A 21,604-nucleotide genomic window follows, 5' to 3' on the forward strand; every position below is an offset into this window, starting at 1 on the left:
GCTCTCTAGAAGTTGTGCTTAAATGTGTGCTAAACGGTTTGCTGTATATTCGTGCCCTTGGTCAGTACTGTACAGAACTTGAAATCATGTAAACCATTGTTTTACGCCATGTCTTAGCATAACTGAATTTTTTTGAAAAAGAAGGCCACATGTTGGTAGGTGCTCTCCCCCAGAGCAGAAATATATGTGCTGAATTTAAGGCTTACGTCACGGAACATGCAGTAGAGGAATGTCCCTGATCCGTGGAGAGGAATGGTCAGTTCTGCTGCGAGGTTTTTGGCGGCCTGACTAATCTGTGATAAAATAGAAAAACCAAGGGAAGCTCCACCCACAGGGTTCCACCATAAAAGCAGAAGCAGCAACAGTAGCATCAGCAAAAACGCAATGGATGTGAAAGATTGAAACCTGAACCACGTTCGGCCTGATATGGAGTGTGTCGTCCTGTTTGTGGAGCACCCTTTTAAGTGGCAGGAGATTTTTGGAACTGGGCCATCTTCCAACTTCCCGATAGTCACGTTAGCCCACTGTTCTCCAAGGAAGTCCTCCACACGCGGTGAAATTTGGAGCAAGGGGATCTCTGGAAGTGCCATCTGGGTTAAAGCATCCACCCTCTGCCTCAAGTGGTGTACCTTCTCCAGAAATGCAAGGGGAGACTCCTCTTCTCCAACACATGAGCTCAGAGATATTAGATCAATCTGTTCCTCTTTCATATCCTTCAGTTTTTCGATCAGAGGGTCATAGGCACAGGAAAGACGCATATTCACTGTATCTAGAGCTTTCATGAACTCCCCTTTCTTTTTAGCAAGAAGACGGTCCAATCCTTGGAAGAACTGCACGACTGCTTCGCGATCTTGACGCACCAGCCCTTCATATCGAGCTTTTTCTTGCTCTAGATGCTCAACCAACGTGCAAACTTCTTGCCAACGCTTGTCTGTCAAACTTTCAACAAGTTTGGCTGGAGTGTCTCGCTCTTTAATGTATGCCGTCTGTAGGTCATCGATTGCATGCCCGTGATGTTCACCAATGGTCAAGCAGAAGCCACATATGAGCTTGCAATCCTGTACACAGTAAACGTTCAGAGGTTGGCGAGGATGTTCAGGGCAGGTCGGAGCCCGAGGCTGACCGTCACGCTGGAACTTCTCTATAATGGCGCGCAAACAAACATTGACTGGGAGAGCATCCACACCATTGGGTGGCAATTCCACCACACTTCGGCAGTTGGGGCACTTGAGCGGGAGCCGTAGTGGCCGCCAAATGGAGAAGTTGGCAGAAACCTGGAGCACGTTCTCTAGGCAGCCTTTGCAGAAAGTGTGGGAGCAAGGCAGCACCCTTGGGTCGACGAAGATTGAGTAACAAACGGAGCAAGTGAGGTCCTCTTCCAGGTTATCCATACCACAGCAGGGGCTGATGTTCTCTGGTGCTCACACCTTCTCCTGAAAAAACACAAGAACAACAGTCTTGGTGCCTTGTTCATTTTCTATATGAGGAAACTCATTTGAGTTGGGCTCAGAAACTACATTACATTACTCCTCTAAAATCACAGTCCTGTGACAGCACAACAACGTAGATGTGAGATTTGTGGAAGGAGGATTATACCACTGGGAGTTACCCAACAATCTGGTATGCCACTAATATGGTTCTCACCTATCTGCAAAGAGCTATTTCAGTCCTGTGATTAGAGAGGATGAAAGTGTGGATCAGCTGCACAGTGGCAGAATGATAAAATCCCAGAAGCATGAGGCTATATCTGCAGACGCTGGCTCATCAGTTTTTTCCAGGCAGAGAGAGAAGCAGCTCGCCCCCCTTTATTGGGGCAACAGCCTCTGATCTTGTGGGTAAGTTCTACACTAGGTCTTGGCCCACTGCTTTGAGGATTCTGTGGCCACAATGGGCAGTTTAGGGCAGGTATTGATGTTTGTGATTCAACCCTAATTGATCAAAACACCATGCTTTATCCATAGCTCAAATTTCAGAACAATTTTGCTCTTCATTTTAGCGTTTGGTTTGAAATATTTCACTGTAAGGAAATGTACTGACCCACTTTCTTTCCTTATATTTGCTTTTATATACTTGGGACCAGTTTGTTCCCCTGGACTGACAAGAAATAATGGGAAAGTGATGAAACAGCATTTTCAGCTTTGCCTTGAGTACGCTCTCTGGACGCTGATCTGTCTACCCACCTCTCCATTGTCACTTTTACACTGCATGGTACCTACACTACTTGACTCAACTCTTGCTTTTTTTGTACCTGGTCTGTTTTTAACTACCACAGCTCCCACCCAACATGAAGCTCTATTGGGGGAACAGTGGGCTTTGGAAACCACCACAGCGGTAACGTTAAGCGATCCAAGGTGTGTTTAAACCTCCTTTAAAAGACCACAGCATAACTTTTCTGAGTAGGATAAAAAAACAAATGCGATCTCTGCTGTAGCTGGAGATTTTACAGATGCCAGGTTTGTGCTGGACATCTGCATTACGTGGTGTAGAGTGATGACTGACACAGGCTAGTTTACATGTCACGGTTTAGTCCCTACTTGGCTCCACGAGAGAGCATGGACTACAAAGTACATGGTTACCAGATTTACCTCATTAAAAAGCAAATAAAGCTTAAGTATGCAGTGTAAAAGTGCCATAAGTGTGGTCAATGCCCCTAATAACTGTTTGATCACTGCCATGCATGGGTTAAATGCCATCTTTGTGTTTTCAAAAAACAAAAAAATCACATTACATATGTCATACCTGAGACCTTAACCTACAGTGATATTCCCAGTCATCAGACTTCTATCACAACCACTGCAAAAACTAATCTAACAAGTTTCTCTAGAATTGAGAATTTCACCCCAAATTGCTCTGAAAAATGTAGCTTACATCTTCACCCTTTAATTTCAAAACCCCTGTACAATGCACTGAGAAGGAGTAACAAAAAATAACCACTACCTATTGCTCAGAGGTGGTTCTGTCTTAAAAGATCACATTTTACTGCTGTGAATTTGTTACTGTGAAGAGGCTTAAGATATTACAGCAGTAAGTCTGTAATCCTGGTAAGATATACTGGGTCAGTCTGATCCCTACTCCGCATCAATGCAGTGAATGTGAAGAGCCAGACGAATGGACTTTACCTAGTTCCGTGACTGGCTCAGCTTAGAAATCTAACCTACTTTTTGGGCTGCGAAGAGAGCTCGTTCCTGCAGATAGGGACAGTGGCAGGGTATCCATCTGACTTATCTTAATTCAGCCTTACGTAAAAATATTAATTTACCAAAACAATGAATTCCATGTGAATTAATTTTAAACTACTTGGGATTCACACCTTTTTTTGAAGTCAATGGTCCACTGAAATGGCTTATTACAGTACAGAAAATTACCAATTCAATTACTTTAATATGGTGAAAGGCTTATAATGTCTGTAACACAGATGCAGCCACTTTAATTACTTTCTAAAATGTACAATAAGTACACACAAAACCAACTGCCTGCAGCTGGAAAGCCCCACCCAAGTTGACAAGCTTGTGTTTTTTTTTTTTGTTAGGTGTATGATGTATGTCATCAATGTGAAATCTTCTGGATTACCAGTTTCACCTCAAAATACTGACTGACGTTTATATAACTCTTGAACAACATTTTGAAATTTTAAAAATATACGTGGAATTGCCCTCTTACTACTTCTTTCCCATTACAGCCAACGACACAAACACCACAGAAAACAAAAGCGAAAGGGTGCCTTCAATACCACCATAACGTTTAGAAGCGGTTCCCAAAATAACGCTTTGTAAAATTTGGTACAGCTTCAACATAAGTTGATTTAGAGATGCATTTAAAGGCCGTGCGTTTTGTTCACTCTTGATTTGGTGTGATGTATATGAAGATTCGCGTTGGAAGAAGAATACAATTTCAATAATGAACCTTTAGACACAGCGGGAAAGCGGGGGTAGTGAACGCACCTCGCACAAACAAACCACCAGTGTTCGCTTTTTCCACTTTCTTACCGTCTCTTTCTCTCAGGACGTCAGATGAAAACAAAAAGTGTCCACGTTTCTTTAAAGCTAAACTAATCCCTGTAAACCCACTAAGAATAACTTACTTAGACGCTGTCTGTTGAAGACTGGGGAGGAGGCTGTCACTATCCCGTCCTTTTATATCCTATAAAGAGGAATGAAAGACAGACCGTGAGTTTTCGCCCGAATAAAGGCTGAATAATTGTTAATTTTCTTTAAGAGAAGACTCACCTGCTGTTACAGCGTGTAACTGTAACCGTCTCCTGTAGTGAGCAACCAGCGATTCCCGAATCAATTGTTTTGAACCGATTCTTTTCGGGAGAAAGAATCGAACAGATTCTGTTTTGTTTTTATGTATCCATACAAGCAAAAACGGACAAGACAAGCACACCTAATATCCAAATGTGCCCTTAAATCAATAAGCAGAGCGCTACCTTTTCACTCAACTTTTTATTTGTGTCATTTATTGCTTAAATATTACTAATTCAAAATTACAAATTACGAATCACTGAGCCATGGGACTCAACTCGATCCTGAAAGAACCGGTTCCCAGAACCGGCTCAACCTTCATGTCTGCGCATGCGTATTTCCAAGCCCAGTCCCCACCAATCAGGTTCTTGTTCCAGCTTTTGAATAAATCTGTGGAAACACAGTCCGAGGGAAAGAATAAGAATGCGGAGGGTTAAAAAAGAAGGAAGAAAACAGAAAGGGGGTGGGATGTTTGTTCAAGTTTTTGTCCCAATTTAAACTCCTTGTAATTTTGACAATTCCGCAGCAGAGCGTAGTTTATAGTGGCACTGCAGGTATCTGGAGACGGTGTGATATTTGTGGCGCCGTGGCTTAGTTGGTTAAAGCGCCTGTCTAGTAAACAGGAGATCCTGGGTTCGAATCCCAGCGGTGCCTTAAACATAGCACGTTTTCTTCAGCTACAACACGAAGAACTGAGCATTGAACACTTTCCGTGTAATTACGGTCACAAAACAACGTTACTTTACAGAACTGATCAAGTTAAAGGTCTTTGGATGATATGTATAGAGTCAATCAATCACAATTAAATTGTGCAAAATTTAAAAAAAGGTATGAAGATTGTCATCTACGGTTGAACACTTAATATCAAGCAGCTTTGAACGAACTGCGATTCATCCCAATGATAACACCAGTAATAACTAACCCCACAATAATCTTAATGCCAGTAAATACTTTCCAACCTCTTTATAAAGCTTTTCCAGTGCATGTGTTACTGCCTAGACGTCCTCTTTTACCCGGACATGTCCTCTTTTTTAGGCTTAAAAAAGTCCGTGAGGAATTTCACAAACGTCCGGCATTTTGTTTTTCTAGAGCTTACATAGAACTTCGAGAAGTTTCGTTCACAAACTAGTCCCGCCCTCCCCTACTCCGATTGGTTCACTTGAGTGAGAAGGGGGCGTGGTGGAGTAGCCTAAAATCTTCTGATTGGACGGTCTGACTGTAGAGCTACCGTTATTGGTCGATAACCTTCTCTGTAAACATTTAATTGGTCAGTCTGCACGTCAGTAGTCCTTTTTTACGTCAGGCAAAGCTCATGTACCTACCCTCATCTCGAGCAGCTATGCCGAAACGGAAATGTAAGTTCTCGGATGAATTAAAAACGAAATTCCCATGTTTTGTGTAGCAAATAAAGGTGTAAAGGACCTAAAAGCGCACACAGGTTCAGCTAAGCATACGACGGCAGTGAGGGACGTGACCTCAAAATGGTCAAAATGTGGTCAATACTTACTCATCCACCATCTCTTCTGAAAGGAGATTAGTAGAGTAGGTTTAATCACACTTTATATGAACAACAGCTTGTATACTTTTGAGAAATCTGGGACAAGTCAAAGGCTTTGACTGTGTTCAGCAACAAGACCAGGTTCTGATGTTGGACGATTAGTTCCGGATCACAGCCGATTAGAGAGTGTACATCTGTCGGTCCATTCATCGCCTTAGCCTAGCTTCCAACACACACCACTGCATTAACGTACAGCAGGTTCTAAATACAGATGTTGGTGTAGATTTCTACAATGCTGTAAAGAGAGACAGAAGGAAGGCAAAGAGAATAAACAGGAACAATATTATGGTTTCAATATTTATTTCATCACAGAAACTTAGCCCGTAGTCTATATTCAACAGGTTAAGCATACCATCTAATCCCAATGATTTTTTTTGTTTTTTTTTCCCTGCCTTCTTTGAAACCACATCTCTGCTAACAAGGAATGCTGTAAATATACCCTATGTCCAACAGAAGGTTATGACCACAAAGAGTAATCCATCTCTACAGTGTTCTGAAATTTCAACACAAAAAATAAAAATAAAAAGGGGCTCTAAGGGAATAAGGACAATAGGATGTACTCAAGAACAGCACTTTTGTTCATGCATTTGTTTTTTTTGTTTTTTTGCATTTTTAGTCTTTTTGTGCTCTAGAAAGAAGGCACCGCACAGCAGTCTGCGAGCCACCAGAGACTTTAGGGAGCTGGATTATCACACTATGAAAAAACATCTCTCCCAATAATAGGAACACCCCAAAATAAGAGGCAGGTCATTTATTTCAAATCATTGAAACTACTGTGAAGACTCTTACTCCCCTAATGTGGCTTGACATTAATGACTATCTTATCTACATTTATATTAAGAAAGAAAAAAAAAATAATAAAACAAGGTAATGAAGATTGTAATTGTATTGAAGCATATAGTGGAGGGTGCTGACTTGTCCGTCATTAATCCACATCCTGCTGTACGTTAGACTTTCCCTGTTTGTGTGAAATGTTTTAGAGTTAGACTCTCAATCTGGGGTCGGTGCAAAGTCGAGTAGAGGATGTAGAGGCATGTAACACAAACAGCAGGTTATTACTAATAAAGCAAAAAGGAAGAAAATGAGGAGAGAGGGGGGAGGAAAAAAAAACAAAAAAAAAAACCACATTACATTGTGTACATGTATCTAACAAAAGTAAAAACCCCTAAAACTATGCTGCAGTATGGTGCATGCAGATTGTGTTCTGTGACGTCACATAAATGGCCTCATTTTCACAATTTTTCTAAATCTCCCCATGTAATAGCTTAAAGCTATGGCAACAGCGCTGCGTCAAAAATAAACTAAAAGAAAAAAATGCAAAGAAAATCACGCAGAAAAACAAGACGACGAGAGCATCAAACTAAATTTGCCTCAAAAGGTAAAACTACAGTGGAACTGTGGTGTGTGTGTGTGTGTGTGTGTGGGGGGGGGGGGGGGGGGTGGGGGTAAATAACGCAGTTCTAACCAAGCAATGAAAATATAACCAAACGCTAAAATTAATTATTAAAAAAAAAAAAGAATAAAATAAAAGTGGAGACTAAAAGCAAATCAAGAGCTAGAATAAATCTCCATTTTCCTTTATACACAATGGCCATGTTTTTCTGCCCCAGTCCAGTGTTGTTACAAACCCACCAACCCCCCCCTCTCAAAAATAATAAAAAGAAAAAAAAAATTGTCATCTTAAATCGTTGTTGGTTTATTCTTCTTGGATTTTTTTTTTAAATCACTTTTTAGATTTGATCAGCCTTTTCCTTCAGGCCGTTTTCCATCTTCTGAATTTTCCATTTGTTACTTTGCCTATGCGTTTTTCGATGGTGACTCTCTGCATGCGTCCACATTCAGCCTCTGCTTCGCACACGTTCCAGTCAGTCACGCATGTTTTTTTTTTTGTGTTTTGTTTAATTTTCCCCACACACACCCATTCGTCCGCTCACTTGCACACGAAGCGCAGTCTGGCGCCGGCAGACAGTGCGGAGACGCGGCTCGTGCGCTAAAAAAGTTGAAGGTTTCCTCAGTCCGGAAGGAGAAGAAGCAGCTCGCCTCCTCGGCACCGAGTCCAGACATTCATTCGCCAAACGGCCCACTCATACAACTCTCACAGCGTGGCCCTTGTTGGGAGCAGCCAACCAGACTGACTCCTCCCACTCCTTGGGAACCTCTCAAATGTGATATGGTTCGTATTTTTTGTTGTGTATTCATTTTCAGAGGTTCTGTTTTCTTGGTGTCTCTGTCTCCAATTGCTAGTTTGCGATGTCTTGGTTCTTTCGCCCATGGTTCGACATCGTTTTGTTTTTCGCAGTTTGGTAGACATCCCGAAGTTTTTGTGAAGATTCACGAAATGTTCTCTGAACGCATTCAGTGTTGATGGTCGTGTTTTGCAACATATAGTAGCCACTCATTCTCACTCGCACCCACTCGCCATCACAAACTTCATTTGGACTGGATCCTCCAGGACACCAAACGAAAATCCACACAATTTCTCTTGGATTAGATGCAGCCATGGATCCCATGAGCCAAGCACAATGGATCTAATTTCTCACATTCTCGCGCGCGCTTCTCTCTCGCTCTCTTTCTCTCCTAATTAATTTGTTTTTTGTATGTTGAACAGAGTGCTGCATCACAAACAAAACTCTGGATCTCGCGTCACCACGTCTAGAACTGGAACCCCTCTGCTGGCACGTTGGCTGAAGAATTGAACCCATACGTTCCTCCCTGAATGGCCTCTGGAACCAGACTTGAGTCTTCATCAATCTGTAGAGAGACATGAATGACAGCTAAATTAAGCAAGCTTTGGACACTTGGACAAGTGAGATTTATGGGAATCGTTTTGGGATTCAGCCTCATAAAAGTGTGAAATTATTTAATGATGATTATATGTACTTCCATTCCATTCTCACACGTACATTTATTATTTTTTTGGTAGCCTTAATAACACACTGGTTTATTATAACTACAGGAGGTCCTCGGGTTACGTCAGTTACGACGTTTCGTGGTTACGACACATCTCCCATTTACTGTATAAAGCCTTGTTTCGACCTAAGGGGTTTTGCGTCGTAAACGTCGTGTGCGCGGCAATAGAATATACGGTGACGCGGCTCGGGATATTTGGGGGGGGGATGGGGGGGTTTAACTGTGCTGAACAAGTGTTCAACGTGGATGAGACAGGCTTGTATGTACATATGTTCCGACTTACACCGAAAATCGCTTTACGACGTGACGTAGGAACGGATCAACGTCGTAAGTCGAGGACCCCCTGTATTGTAGTTATACACAATATTATTTAAAACAAACTATTTTCAACAAACTTAAAAATAAATAAAAGAAAGAAAACTTACATCATCAGATGAGAAGAACTGATCAATGATTTCGTAAGCGAGTTTGTAGATGTCCTCATTTTCATGATTTTGCAGCTGTTCGATTTTCTCCAAGCCTGAGTAAAAATAGATGGAGAAATTACATCTATGCACAGAAGACAGAAACCACATTTCCAGTCTGAATGGATTATGACACATATCTAGAATATATTCCCACTCCTCACCTCCACATTCTTCAATCAGGTTAGCAATGGTCTCTGCCTCATCATCCGCCATTTTGAGAATATTGCTCAGGCCATCCAGAACCACCTGGACCACTTGAGCATCCTTCACTGTCAGTAAGTTGCAGAAGGGAGGAATGACCTGCTGCTGAATAAGGTACGCCACCTAGGGGACACAAAATAATATTGAATTATAATTTAATCCAGTGCGAATGCATTCTGTTACTGTGCTTCAGTACTTCCCAAAACCAGCCCTGTACAGGGGGGTGGGGGGGTCATGTGAAGTCTCACCTGATCTTTCCGACCACTTATTGTAAGGTTGCTGATGGCCCAGGCTGCCTCTTTCTGTGTGCCAAAATCGCCCTGGAAAAACAAAATACAGATTAGACCATTAGTATTATTATTATTATTATACTTCATTGTTGTAGTGCTTCACAGGGAACTCAATTTATTGTTATTCTACATAATAGTTTCCTAATAAAACTGAGACAGATTAGAATAAATGCAAATAACTGAACCAAAAACAAAGTTGTTAGAAACTAAATGTAGGCATCCAGTGTTGGAGCTAGTGAAAACACCACAGGTTTAGTTTCCAAATCCTCCTCAATGCCTCAAACTAATATAAAGATGACACCAGTATTTACATAAACAAGCTTTATTAGGAGTTTTGGTTGCTTTTTCAGAAAAAAACAACAATATAAATCATCCCAATGTATATCAATTGGTCTGACATCAGCATTTTTGGCATAAAATAAGAGAATTTGGTTTATATTATTGTCTTATTGTTCTTGCAAACCTTTTATGGATAGTGAATGTTAATATCCAAAACACAACACCCATAAAACACCAAATTAAAAAAAGAGAACAAGAAACCTTGTCAAGCAGAAGAATGATCATAGGCACCAGGTTGGCATCAATAACTGCCTGGACTTGCTGCTGGTTTCCGGCTGTGATGTTGGACAGAAACCACACTGCCTCCTGTAGGAAAGACGTCCAGAAAGACACTCAAGGCACAATCACCAGTTATCACTCTTCAATCACTGCTCAATTTTCCTACAAACACATCGAGGTTGTCTGCACTACAGACGGTGTTGGATCAGACTCTCCAAGAAACTGAGAGCAGCCTCAGCTCTTGGCCGAGACACTGGCACTGGGAGGACTGAGAACGGGGGCACTTTTGAGGCTTTAATCATCAGCCCTGTCACTGAGAAGCCTCTGTTTGTGAGTGACGGGCCTCAGATGCACTCCTTTATCTGCAAAGACTCTGGTCTCTAGCACCCCCTATTCACCAGCAGGATAATTAAAACACACTCACATCCAACACTCACCCACCCACTACATAACTGTTCTCCTCTTATGAATTAATACTAAACTACCTAATTAAATCAATCTAGAGTTGGTTCCTTAGTTGATCTTCATCCACGTCATCCTATGTCTTCTGTGGCTTATCAAAGTAGAGTACCATATGCATACCTCATACACACACACACACACACACAAATAAGTGCCAGGTCTCTATCATCATCATATCCAACATATACGCCAGCAGATGCACAAAAAACAAAGCTAAACAACAATTATTCCACTCCAGATAAGTGCTGGGCTGTGCTGATTCAGTATTACATTGTTTCCCAAATATAACCAAATCAGATACAAACATCCGCATTGAGTTAATGTTTGTTCTTTCTGAATGCTGCTACGTATGCTAAAAGAACACTTATAATGCTCATTTTAACAGAAAACTAAGCCAGATCCACATAGATGACGGCTTTGACCAATTAAGCAAGAGTAGATTGGCCTTGTCAACATCACTGCATATTAATAAGAAAATAAAAACAATATTATGAAAGGAATCGGTTTGAAGTGCTTCATCTGTGAACGTTGTTTCCCCTTTATCAACATTTTTGTCCAGTTTTATCCTACGATGTCTATTTTATATAGTCCCTATTATTTTCTAAAATTTGCACAAGTGTCAGAAACCCTCACCAGCAATGACTACGGAAATTGGAAATGCACCATAAATAAACACACCTACGTTTCTTATTTACATTTTCCTCCCACGAGAAAACCAATGGGACATTAACGTATTATTTCTCTACCACTGGAACGGAAAATCAATACCAAATCACACAGCTTTAATCCGGCTGAAGTATAAAGCAGTGATTGGCACTGTGTATTTCTGTACCTTATTGATTTTCTCCTTGGGGTGAGTGAGGAGGGCAGGGAAATGACTCAGGGCATCGCAGTTCAGGACCACCTGCGTCTGTTCATCTGTCCCGGTCACAATATTCCCCACCGCGCGCAGGGCTGCCGTCTAAGAGCAGAACACACTGTTTATAAGTAAACCAGCCTTGTCAACATTTACGAACAAATTTCCAAAATTAGGCAGACGTGTCATTTCCAAGAACTGAAGAATACTTCGATGGATAAACTAATGTTTTCAGATTAATGTCATCACATGCAGTTGTTTTCTGAAATTGATTCCTACGGTCTAGTTCACAATGTCATACAGCAAAGACTTGTTTAGTTAACAGTACATAAAATAGTAAATAAAAATCAGACACTTAGTAACACTTCTGCTTTTATGAGACAGAAGCAGGCCTCTTCCTAGACGCTATAAAAAGTGCAATAGACAAATGCAAAGCTGCTTTGTTTCTTTATTCTAGATGTAATGGTATTTTTAAAACATCTGCATGGTAACTGACCTGAACTTTGACCTCCTGGTGGCTGAGAAGGGGCACCAGGTGAGGAACGATGCCAGAGTCAATGACCATTTGGATCTGCTCGTTTCCAGCGTCGGTCAGATACGACAGAGCCCACACCGTATCGACCAGGATCTGCCCAGACACAACACACAACCTAACTCACTCTCAGCTCACAGCCATGCCCACTCCTCACTCATGTAGCCATACACGTACATGTTCACAAGGAAAAAGTTAGTGTCATTGGCACGTACACGTTTCTGTAAATACTGCGAGACAGAACTTACATTCACGTCCGTGTGATGAATCAGAACACACAGGGCGGGCAGAATCTGTGGATAAACAAATAAATAAGCACCATGTCCTCTACCATTCCAGCTGAAATATTTTCTTTTACGTAATAAAAATAGGGTTTGCTTATATTAATGATAACAAAGCCATGACAACTGCCGACAACTGCAGATGACCACACAGACCTCTTGGATGGTCTCCATGGGTGGAGGAGGGTCCTTGTGACGACAGAGGTTAACCATGACCCAAGTGACGTTGCGCAGGAAGGTGATGGGGATGGAGGGGCTGATGAAGGACAGCAGTGGCTTCACCACACCAAGGCTAATCACATAGTCTCTGCACTGGGGACCATCACCTGGGGGAATATCATTACCATCAACTAACTACTCCACCCCATAAACAGTCTATCACAATAATCCAATCTCAACAACACACAAAGATTTGTCATTCTTCGACAAGAACATTAACCAATAATAAGAACCTTGGAGTCAATAGGTGGGTTTCCATCCAAAAAGGTTTGTAAATGTTATGCAAGTTTCTATCACCTTCACTTTTGCAAATAATCTCCAGACGACATCGATTCTGTGATGGGGTGACTCCGAAACGAGGGAGGGAGAGATCCGAGTGGGTTGTTGCTTTGATATTGTTTATATCAAAAACACACTATCAGAAAAGCTTGATTTAATATGTATTTGTTTTTGTTGTGTGGAGCTTGTTCTTGAAGTTTTAAAGGACAGTAAATAAATGCTGTGTGGTCTCTGACTTTTGCTCAGTGCTGTGTGTGTTCAATAATTTACACATGCTCTAAAATAATGTGGTCACAGGGTCAGTCCGGGGCTCTGGGGGGGACACGGTGCCATGTAAGCAGTAGGTACGAACAAGCTGAAACCTCATCATTTATTCATAAAAAAACACGTTTCCCATTACTCTTCTGTGAATGAGCAATAGTCAAACTTTTCCACCTTGTCCAATCACAAAACTCTTTTTGCAATACTTGGATGTTTTTGCTAATTTTGTGCATTTTTTCATAATTGGCAAAACCTTGGTGGATGGAAAACCAGACTTTAATGACTAGGAACTATAGAGGCAGAGTGATATTTGAAATTATTATTAGATGACTTCTTGTACTCAGAAGACCGAGAGAGATAAGTCACTCACCAATGATATTACCCAGTGCCCAGACAGCTTGTTCACACACATTCTGATGGGGAGAGTGCAGCAGCCTGAGGAACAAGGGAACTGCATCTATAGAGAGAGAGAGAGAGAGAGAGAGAGAGAGAGAGAGAGAGAGAAATTAAAGACAGCATGACTCAGACATTTCTCCCTTTCACAGAAACTCCCTAGCAGACTGGAACTGTAGTCAGCACAGTGCTTTTCCACACTCCCAAGAGAGATGCTGTTCATTGCTGCCTGCCCACAAGCCTTATAATCCAGTATGAATTTTATTCTGCCATCGATTTGTCCACTTAATACTATTTAATGCATTCAGTAACACCCCAGTCAATGAAAGAGTGAATGGAAACTTTGTTCTCTCATTGAAAATGAAGTGAATAACTGAATTACAGAAAGCACTACTGATGAAGCTTATTCTCTCCATATAGCTATAAATTTCATCCACTGATTTATAAATAGGATAAAATTATAAACCACAATTTACCACAAATAAATAAGGTGATTAATTATTGATAGTGATTCTGTTTTACTATGATACTCTATGCACCATCTCTGTTGTCCCAGCGCTCAATAAAGGGCTCACAGTATAAACAGCTGCTCTTATTGTTGGGCTATTGTTTCCAATAACATCAGAGAAAAATGATAAAGCCATAGGTTTTCGTGTCTGCCTAACACACAACAAACTGGACACTTACTGGACTGCACTACAGCCTGTGTTTGCTCAGAAGTTCCTGAAGCAATGTTGGTCAAAGCCCAGGCTGCCTCGAACTGAAGAGATGGACTACATGGCAAAACAACAAAAGAGCAATGAGATAATTATATAAAAATAATCATATTTAAAATAATAAAAGAAGCTCCTAGTGAAACGGCACAAGGGTTTTTATCTTACTTGTCATCTCTATCCAGGCAGTGAACTAGAATTGGAAGAATACCAGACTTTATCAAGTCATCTATTGGAGGGTTGCGATCACTTGACAGAAGTTTCCTGTAAAGAGGAGAGAACTGAGGGTTAAACAAACACAGACCGCCACTGCTGTTCCTGATCCACTCGAACCAGTGAAACACACCACTGCCAAGTCTGTTTCACTAAAGCGCTGAGAGTGATTCACCACACTGTAGAGGTCTAGGATAACAATGTATGCGGATCAACAGATGTTCCACAGTCTGTATTTATAGGACTACAAAATGCATTTACATGGTCTATTTAAAATGGATAGTGAATGTAGAAACTAGATCATTTTAAATGTTACAGCCGATAAAATAAGACAAGATTTTAAAACAGAACGCATTGTTTTAAATGGGAAAGAAAATGGCCATTCTTGTTTTACACTGATGCAGTTTTAGAAGCTACATATAATCAGTCAAAATATTGACCATGTAGTTTCTCCACTTCGGGTTCAATAGATTTGAAAAACACTCAAACTTTCCACTCAATACATAGAACAACAAACCAACAGAAGCCAACAGTCCCTGCAGGAAACCCACACTATCTACACAGACAGATTAGAAAGACTCTAAGAATGTTTTGAAAATAATTAAATGTACAAATAATTCCCTAGAATGAAATTACACAAGTATTGCCTCATTTCAAGCCGCCTGCTCTCACTAACCATTCAACATGTGCTGTGAAAACCTTCATGGAATGTCTGAGCTGAGCGTCAGTCTGCATTGTAAAGGCTCTCAGGTGCAACTTACCTGGCGGCCTGGACAGCACTCAGCTGGATGCCTTGGTTATCACTGGTTGCATTCTGAAACAGAGGTTAACACCATGAGAAACTGTCCCTTATAAAAACAGACATACCAGTACTTAGTGCTCCACGGTATACCAATTCTACCAAAGTATTGCAAATCACTGTCATTAAAAACGGTACAATATCCCACATAACGAGTACCGTTACTTTAAGAAAGAGTTTTTAAAATAAGAGCGGTATTTCCAGTGAGTGCCACAGGGGGGAAGTGTGCGCCCACAGTGCTTTGCCTCCTCTCCCTCTCAATGATTCTGCTGCTAGTTTTAGCGACTTATTTAAAAAGAAAAACAAAACCCGACTAGCACCAATGACTCTCTACAAGCCTTCACTGCTTTATATAGTAGAGAATCGCCAGTAGAAAAAATGTTAGAGCACTGGAACTGACCATGAGCGGGAGACATGGAGCTCCAGGAGACACAGCTCCCTTGACTCGGCTCATCTGCTCCAGAGACGGAGCAGCATAGTTGGACCGCACGGCAGCTCACACAGTTCATAATGAGTTGCGAATGTGCAAAATGTGCTGCCAAAGACACGTTTGCTTGCTTTTATGTTCAGTTTATCCCTTTTTCTGAACTCCTGAACTGAGCGCAACTGGACCCATTAATGACGAAACGTCACGTGTGGCGTCACACTTAACAAGCAGATACCAGCGATTTTGCTGACTGCCCTCAGTTTGTAGAGAAAGTACATTACTTTCCCTGATGTTTAAGGTTTTTGCCATGGTATCGTTTCAGTATCGGTATCGAGATATTTAGGCAGATATAGTATCGAAAGTCATATTTACTACACCAGAACACTATGACTATAAAGTACTGTGACAGCAGTATTAACCACTTGTTTATTCTATTTGCTTTATTAGTGCTATACAGGACCTGACAGTTTACTGCAAGAGGAGCCATTTCCAAAGTGCTTCTGACATTTTTAAACAGGAGATTATATTATTGAAAAACTTAATAATGCTTAATACTCATTCAACCTTTTTGAGGAAAAAAACACTCATACTCACTTGAACTATTGCTTCCAAAGAGGTGTTTTGCTGTAAACAAGAAATAATCACATTATAATATGGTTATAATTACGGTTACATTAACAATAGGTGACATTACAAAATGTGTCACAGAAGAGGGGAATCTACCGATCTGTAATCTCCATCAACATCAGAGTCGTCGCAGATGTCCTCATGCGGCACATTTCTTCTCTTCAGCAGGTGTTCATCTCTTTTATTCTGAGAGAAATTTCATACAATTAGGGGAAAATTCCTCTAGATCTCCTGTACTGTAGTCCTATATCATGCCAGTTGTTTTCTATTATCAGTTAAAGCATAGCATTGTAATGAAGAACAACCACTTGTGCATTGATTTATAATTACAATCTAAAGTATAATGTTTCTCCTACATATGTAAGTGTATTGCCCAATTCATTGGTAATTATAAGGATATCTATAACACCACATCCTAAGAGAAATAATGAAAACCAATTACCTTTCTGAGTTCAACCACCACCTCTGTTCGCTGTCTCCTCATAGTCTGTGGAGGGATTAAAAACTTGTCAATGACACTAAAACACTAGGGTGTAACGATGCTGCTTTAACGGACCCACTGTAAACCCTTCACAAATGTTAAACTGGAATGTAAACTCGTTTACCAACACCACATCAGAGCCGGAGTCACAGATTACGAGTACAAGTCTGCAAAGAGGTTTCCAACTTATAATAACTACCAAGTGTGTGACTATGCTGCAAGAACACAATGTTTGCTGTGGACATTTTGTGTGAAAACTCGGCTCAAGATTTGCCTATAAACACAGAAGCTACACTCAAGCAATGGATTCATTAAGAAAGCACACCCAGTTCCTCAATAAACCCTTCAGTATAAACATTCTTAAATCCTATTAGCTAAATAACTAATTTTATGAGTTCCACAGCGACTGCACCTTGATTCTCATCAGATTTTAGAGAGTTACCTTCATGTTCCTATTGCATTCCACACATCTAGACTAGACTCTGCACCATCACAGACTCCAATTCTTCTCTGATGAATGACTGAACAGCACGGTTGGATTCATTTTAATGCATTTTTAACTATACCCAACAAAGTTACTGTTGTCTGTCATGCTAGGTTAAGTAATTATCATTCATTAAATCACATTTAATAACCTCTACAACTGAATGCAAACGTATCAGAAATAATTGAAGATCTTTATTTTTTTTAATGTAAAAACATGACAGGGGATGCAGAGATATGAGAATGTGACAATGTGGCCATCCAATATTTTTATTGTGCAATTGTGATGGTATACATGTTTATGAAATGTAGATATTAAGATCTAATCCACAAATATTGGTCTGAAACACCACTCAAGTCTAAGCTTGTTTACTACAAATTTTTAAAGAAAATATCAGCTGATATTTTTGTGCATCCCTAAATGTGTCACAGACATTTGTTAAAGGATCTTGTGTCAGGTTAAATGTTAACATGGGGCGGCAGTAATAGAGAAACGTGTGAGCTCATGCCCCAGGAAGAGGGGCTGTAAGCATCCGTTAGTGCTTTGAGAGCAGGCAATGCGTCTCAAGAATTTCAGACTGATCCATGTCGCCATGCTGAAGCGCTCGCACACCCACACACACAGCAGGTCTCAGCTCCTAAAACATGACTCACAAAAATTTCATGAGTAGACAAAGCAGTGAAGGCATTTATATGTAGTATATACTTAAGTTACAATGATTTGGCCAGGGTTTAGTGTTTAGACTGAGCCACACAAACTTCACAAGTCTTTTCAACTGCTTATTTAGATTGCTAAGGATCAATAGAAACAAAAAGCCCCTTGTTGGAGGTTTCACCACCACCCAAATTTTTAAAAGGCCTACGAGATTGAGATTTAAATGATAAAGGAACATAGAAAATGCACTTCAGGAAGTGTGATACTGAAGATATTTAACAAAATTAGATGCACTGCAATGTTTAGTTTGACTGTTTACAGCTCTGTTTTGGATCAGAGAAGCTGGGAATCATTTCAAAACATAGGAGCAGAGATCATGTTCTCATTCGCTCAAAATGAGGACGGACTATTAAGTCAGTATTCTGGCCATGGCTTAAAGGGTTCCCTGTGTTAAATCACCTTCTCAATCAACAACATTGTTCAGATGATTAGCCTTAACCTCTAAGACAAATCGTTGGAAATAACCAGCTTTAGGGCATAAATGCTGTATCACAATTTAAGACATTATGATATACTTCATATATATATATATATATATATATATATATATATATATATATATATATATATATCCTTGTCTTTATCACACCGTGCATCCATAAAAAGCAAAAATATATTGTCAGAAAAACCACAATGATGATAAAGTACTCATATCGCCCAGCCCATCTTCAGCCATGCCATGAACATTCATTTCAGAAGAACATGGCAGAACTGTCTAGAACTAAAGAGGAGGGGGGGGGTTAAGAACTTCCGTCTGTTGTAACGTTTTTACCGGTTTAAAATATATTTAGTCAAGGATTGATGCCTAAAATCAGAGGGTTTATTATCTCTGTAGCTTGGGCGGCTAACAGTCGAGATACAAAACCGTTACCAAACCGCTGGCTAAATAGTTAGCATAGCTAACCCAGCTAAGTCGCTAATCAAACACCCGGTTATTTATTTATTTTTTTAATGAACGCGCGCCAGGATTCGACGGTAAACGGTACATTTCTATACACTGTTAACAGGTATGAGTTGTGCGGGGAAACAGTTCGCATATTCCGGCATTATGTGGGATATTTTTCGACTCGGCCCGGCGCTGCTGCATTCTGCTCTAGGCCAGAGCTGAAGCTACAGCGGCGAACTGGAGATGAGTCTGTAACAAAGGATTCGATTCTTTTTGGGTGAAGGTTGGCAGTCGACTCGCAATGAATATGAATGGAAACGAAAGACTTAGGACAAAGTTTGCGCATCCCCCCCACACACTACATGTTTGCTGTTTTGTCCAAGTGAAATAGTTACCACAGCCCCAATTGGGATAATTTTAGCATAAAATAGGACAATTTTGCAATTTTGAGAGTACATTATGATTTAATGTTACACCATTTTGTTCTTTAACAGCAATTAAGCGTTTTAAAATGTCGAGATGTTTCCCTCCAGAGAATGTGTACGTATTTTCGTATGAAAAAAACACAAACGTGATTTGAACAGGGGTATGAAACTTATGTAAAAGGCTGTAGATGAACACAAACAAACAAACGGGTAGATTTTCCTAGTGGTTCCATAACAATTTACTGTTTTGTTAGGCTCTGGATTCGTTTGAAAGGATTTTAAAAATAATACTTGTTTTTCTCGAAGCCAGAAGACTACAGCGAAAAATAAATAACGAAATTTAGGTAAGAATATAAAAACTGAATTAAGAGTCGATTCTTTTTTGTGAAATGAACCACAAAATGTGACTCACTGAAAAGAGCCAGTATGCCGCTCACTAAAATCTGGCAAAGATGAAAAATGCGAAGGAACAGATTTTAAATTGCTGGTTGATCCAATGTATACTGATTCGTTTGTGGCTGCGACGTTACGGGCGTTAAGAATGAATACGTGACTCATCCATCATCCTGCGCTGGTAGTTTAACATGGAGCTAAAATGCTACTAAAGCGAGGCAACAGAAGGAAGCGATTCAGTAAAATATTGACAAAGTTATCACAGAAATGTGAGCAAATCCAATCAGAAAGTGATAGTGGATACATTAACGAGGTTTCGACGACGTGATGGCTCTTTTATCGCAGAGGGAAGGGCACGTTAGCTCGAATGCTAACTAGCCCAGAGTCGCGTTTCACGGCGAGACTCGGTGAATAATAAAGCCGGTCCAGGGGCTCAGCACTCAGCATCGACGATTAAACACCGCGCAGAAAAAATGCAGCACTGGTGGAGATAAAATATAGATAAACTCCGAAATGGAAAGTTTCACAATTCAAGCGAAAATGGTGTAAAATGTAAACGACGTCACAGCGCATTGAGGGATAAAGCGGGGACTCCCACCCGAACTAACGCTCCTCACCTCCAAATCCCGACCTTTATTCTTGAAGTTTTTCAGCCTCTGGTTGTCCAGCTTCTCGTTGTCATTCATGTTTACGAAAATATCGATATTACCGTGAGTACGGGGGGAAAATTAACTCGATTTTTGTCAGTGAGTCTCCTTCAGAACAGCCCGTTCTCTTAGGCACCGGACTATTTTTTCGAGAGCGAGTAATAAGCCCGCATTGCATAGTGGGAATGCCGGTGGTGTGGGTGCAGCCTCAGCCCAGGGGCGCGTCCCATTCCGCTCTATGAGCACTTATGCTCGTTCCCTTCACAGCGTTCCTCGTCTTAGAGCTTCTCAAGAATCCCATTTTTAAAATCGGTGGCCACTGAAAATGCGTCGGTAAAGCACAGTGCTTTACAACATCAGTGCCCTCTCCTTCCATGCGAGCAAAACAGTTAATAGGCTTTTAGTTTTTAACAGTTTTAAGATCTCATAGGTCTTCTGACTCCCTCTTAAGTCCTGTTCACTCAATTTCAAGGGGGTTCCCCGTCGTGCCGGGTTATATAGTCACATTTACGTACGAAGGCTTTCATTCAAAATCATGTTTTGTTTTTTTATTATATAAGTCGTTAGGAATTAATTTTACACGAATGAAAAATGGCAAGGCTACATAGAGCTTAATAGCAGGAAGGTCATATTTGTTTTATAACTGTTCATCTTTATATCCATTGATTTAAAATGATAAGCCTACAACGTTTTGTAATGAAACCCTTTAGAAGCTATGCTTTTGAGAGATCAGGTTGTTATAATATTGTTTTTGTGTTATATTATTGTGTCTCAAAGAATACAAGCTACATTACTGTGGTTGAGGTGTAAATGAGAAGGAGCAAGGAGTTGCATTGTTCATCGTTTACTACTAATTTCTAAATCAGAAAATAAAATAAAAAAATTAAGTAATTATAATATTAAATAATTATAAAATTAAGTTCCGATGCTGGGACCACTGTTAAAAATCTCCTATATAGGTTTTTGGATTTTGCCAAAGCAAAAATTATTGGTATTGGTTTATATAAATCATCCTCTGGCCATTGATTAAACCCAAATATCAGCAAATTTGCATATTTAGAAATTATTTCCCAAAGGATAAATCCCACAGAACCTTAAAAGTGGTTCAAATATAAATCTGCACATTCACCTTCATTCAGTGCATGCAGATATATGAATATACAGTTAGCTCCCCCATCCACACACTCCACAGTTGACAGGATTGTTCCTTAGGTATTTGAATTGAGAAACCATGTGTGTGTGAATCTGTGGTTTGAGACTTTGTTTGGAACACTGCAGGTACAA

At 40.4% G+C, this 21,604-nt stretch overlaps 3 protein-coding genes and 1 non-coding gene across 4 annotated transcripts in view; 1 reads left to right on the forward strand and 3 right to left on the reverse strand.

Moving 5' to 3' along the window:
* The window catches only part of LOC136678117 (intraflagellar transport protein 80 homolog), a 101,129-nt gene extending 97,028 nt beyond the window's left edge, over nt 1-4,101 (reverse strand). The window contains exon 1 of the mRNA XM_066655978.1: nt 4,082-4,101. The gene's annotated coding sequence lies outside the window, so the exon portion shown is untranslated. The remainder of the gene's footprint in view (nt 1-4,081) is intronic.
* On the reverse strand, nt 109-4,271 carry LOC136678118 (tripartite motif-containing protein 59-like). The gene is made up of 3 exons (XM_066655979.1): nt 4,227-4,271; nt 4,082-4,140; nt 109-1,433 (listed from the first exon to the last, which is right to left on the reverse strand). The coding sequence occupies exon 3, from the start codon at nt 1,389-1,391 to the stop codon at nt 114-116; it is 1,278 nt and encodes a 425-aa protein (XP_066512076.1). The 5' UTR covers nt 1,392-1,433; nt 4,082-4,140; nt 4,227-4,271; the 3' UTR covers nt 109-113.
* Nucleotides 4,272-4,824: 553 nt separating this feature from the next.
* Nucleotides 4,825-4,898, forward strand: trnat-agu (transfer RNA threonine (anticodon AGU)). Its single transcript has one exon. It is a non-coding gene; the product is annotated as a tRNA-Thr (tRNA).
* A 1,101-nt stretch (nt 4,899-5,999) lies between these two features.
* Nucleotides 6,000-20,457, reverse strand: LOC136678231 (importin subunit alpha-3). Its single transcript, XM_066656196.1, has 17 exons — nt 20,291-20,457; nt 16,733-16,777; nt 16,387-16,476; nt 16,258-16,287; nt 15,199-15,251; nt 14,393-14,488; nt 14,199-14,284; nt 13,489-13,575; nt 12,516-12,685; nt 12,327-12,371; nt 12,043-12,174; nt 11,523-11,651; nt 10,211-10,315; nt 9,629-9,700; nt 9,341-9,503; nt 9,138-9,232; nt 6,000-8,553 (listed from the first exon to the last, which is right to left on the reverse strand). Exons 1-17 carry the CDS (start codon nt 20,357-20,359, stop codon nt 8,455-8,457), a joined length of 1,566 nt encoding a protein of 521 aa, XP_066512293.1. The 5' UTR covers nt 20,360-20,457; the 3' UTR covers nt 6,000-8,454.
* Between the last annotated feature and the right edge of the window lie 1,147 nt (nt 20,458-21,604).

Source organism: Hoplias malabaricus, chromosome Y, assembly GCF_029633855.1.
Source record: "Hoplias malabaricus isolate fHopMal1 chromosome Y, fHopMal1.hap1, whole genome shotgun sequence".
Taxonomy (NCBI): Eukaryota; Metazoa; Chordata; class Actinopteri; order Characiformes; family Erythrinidae; genus Hoplias; species Hoplias malabaricus.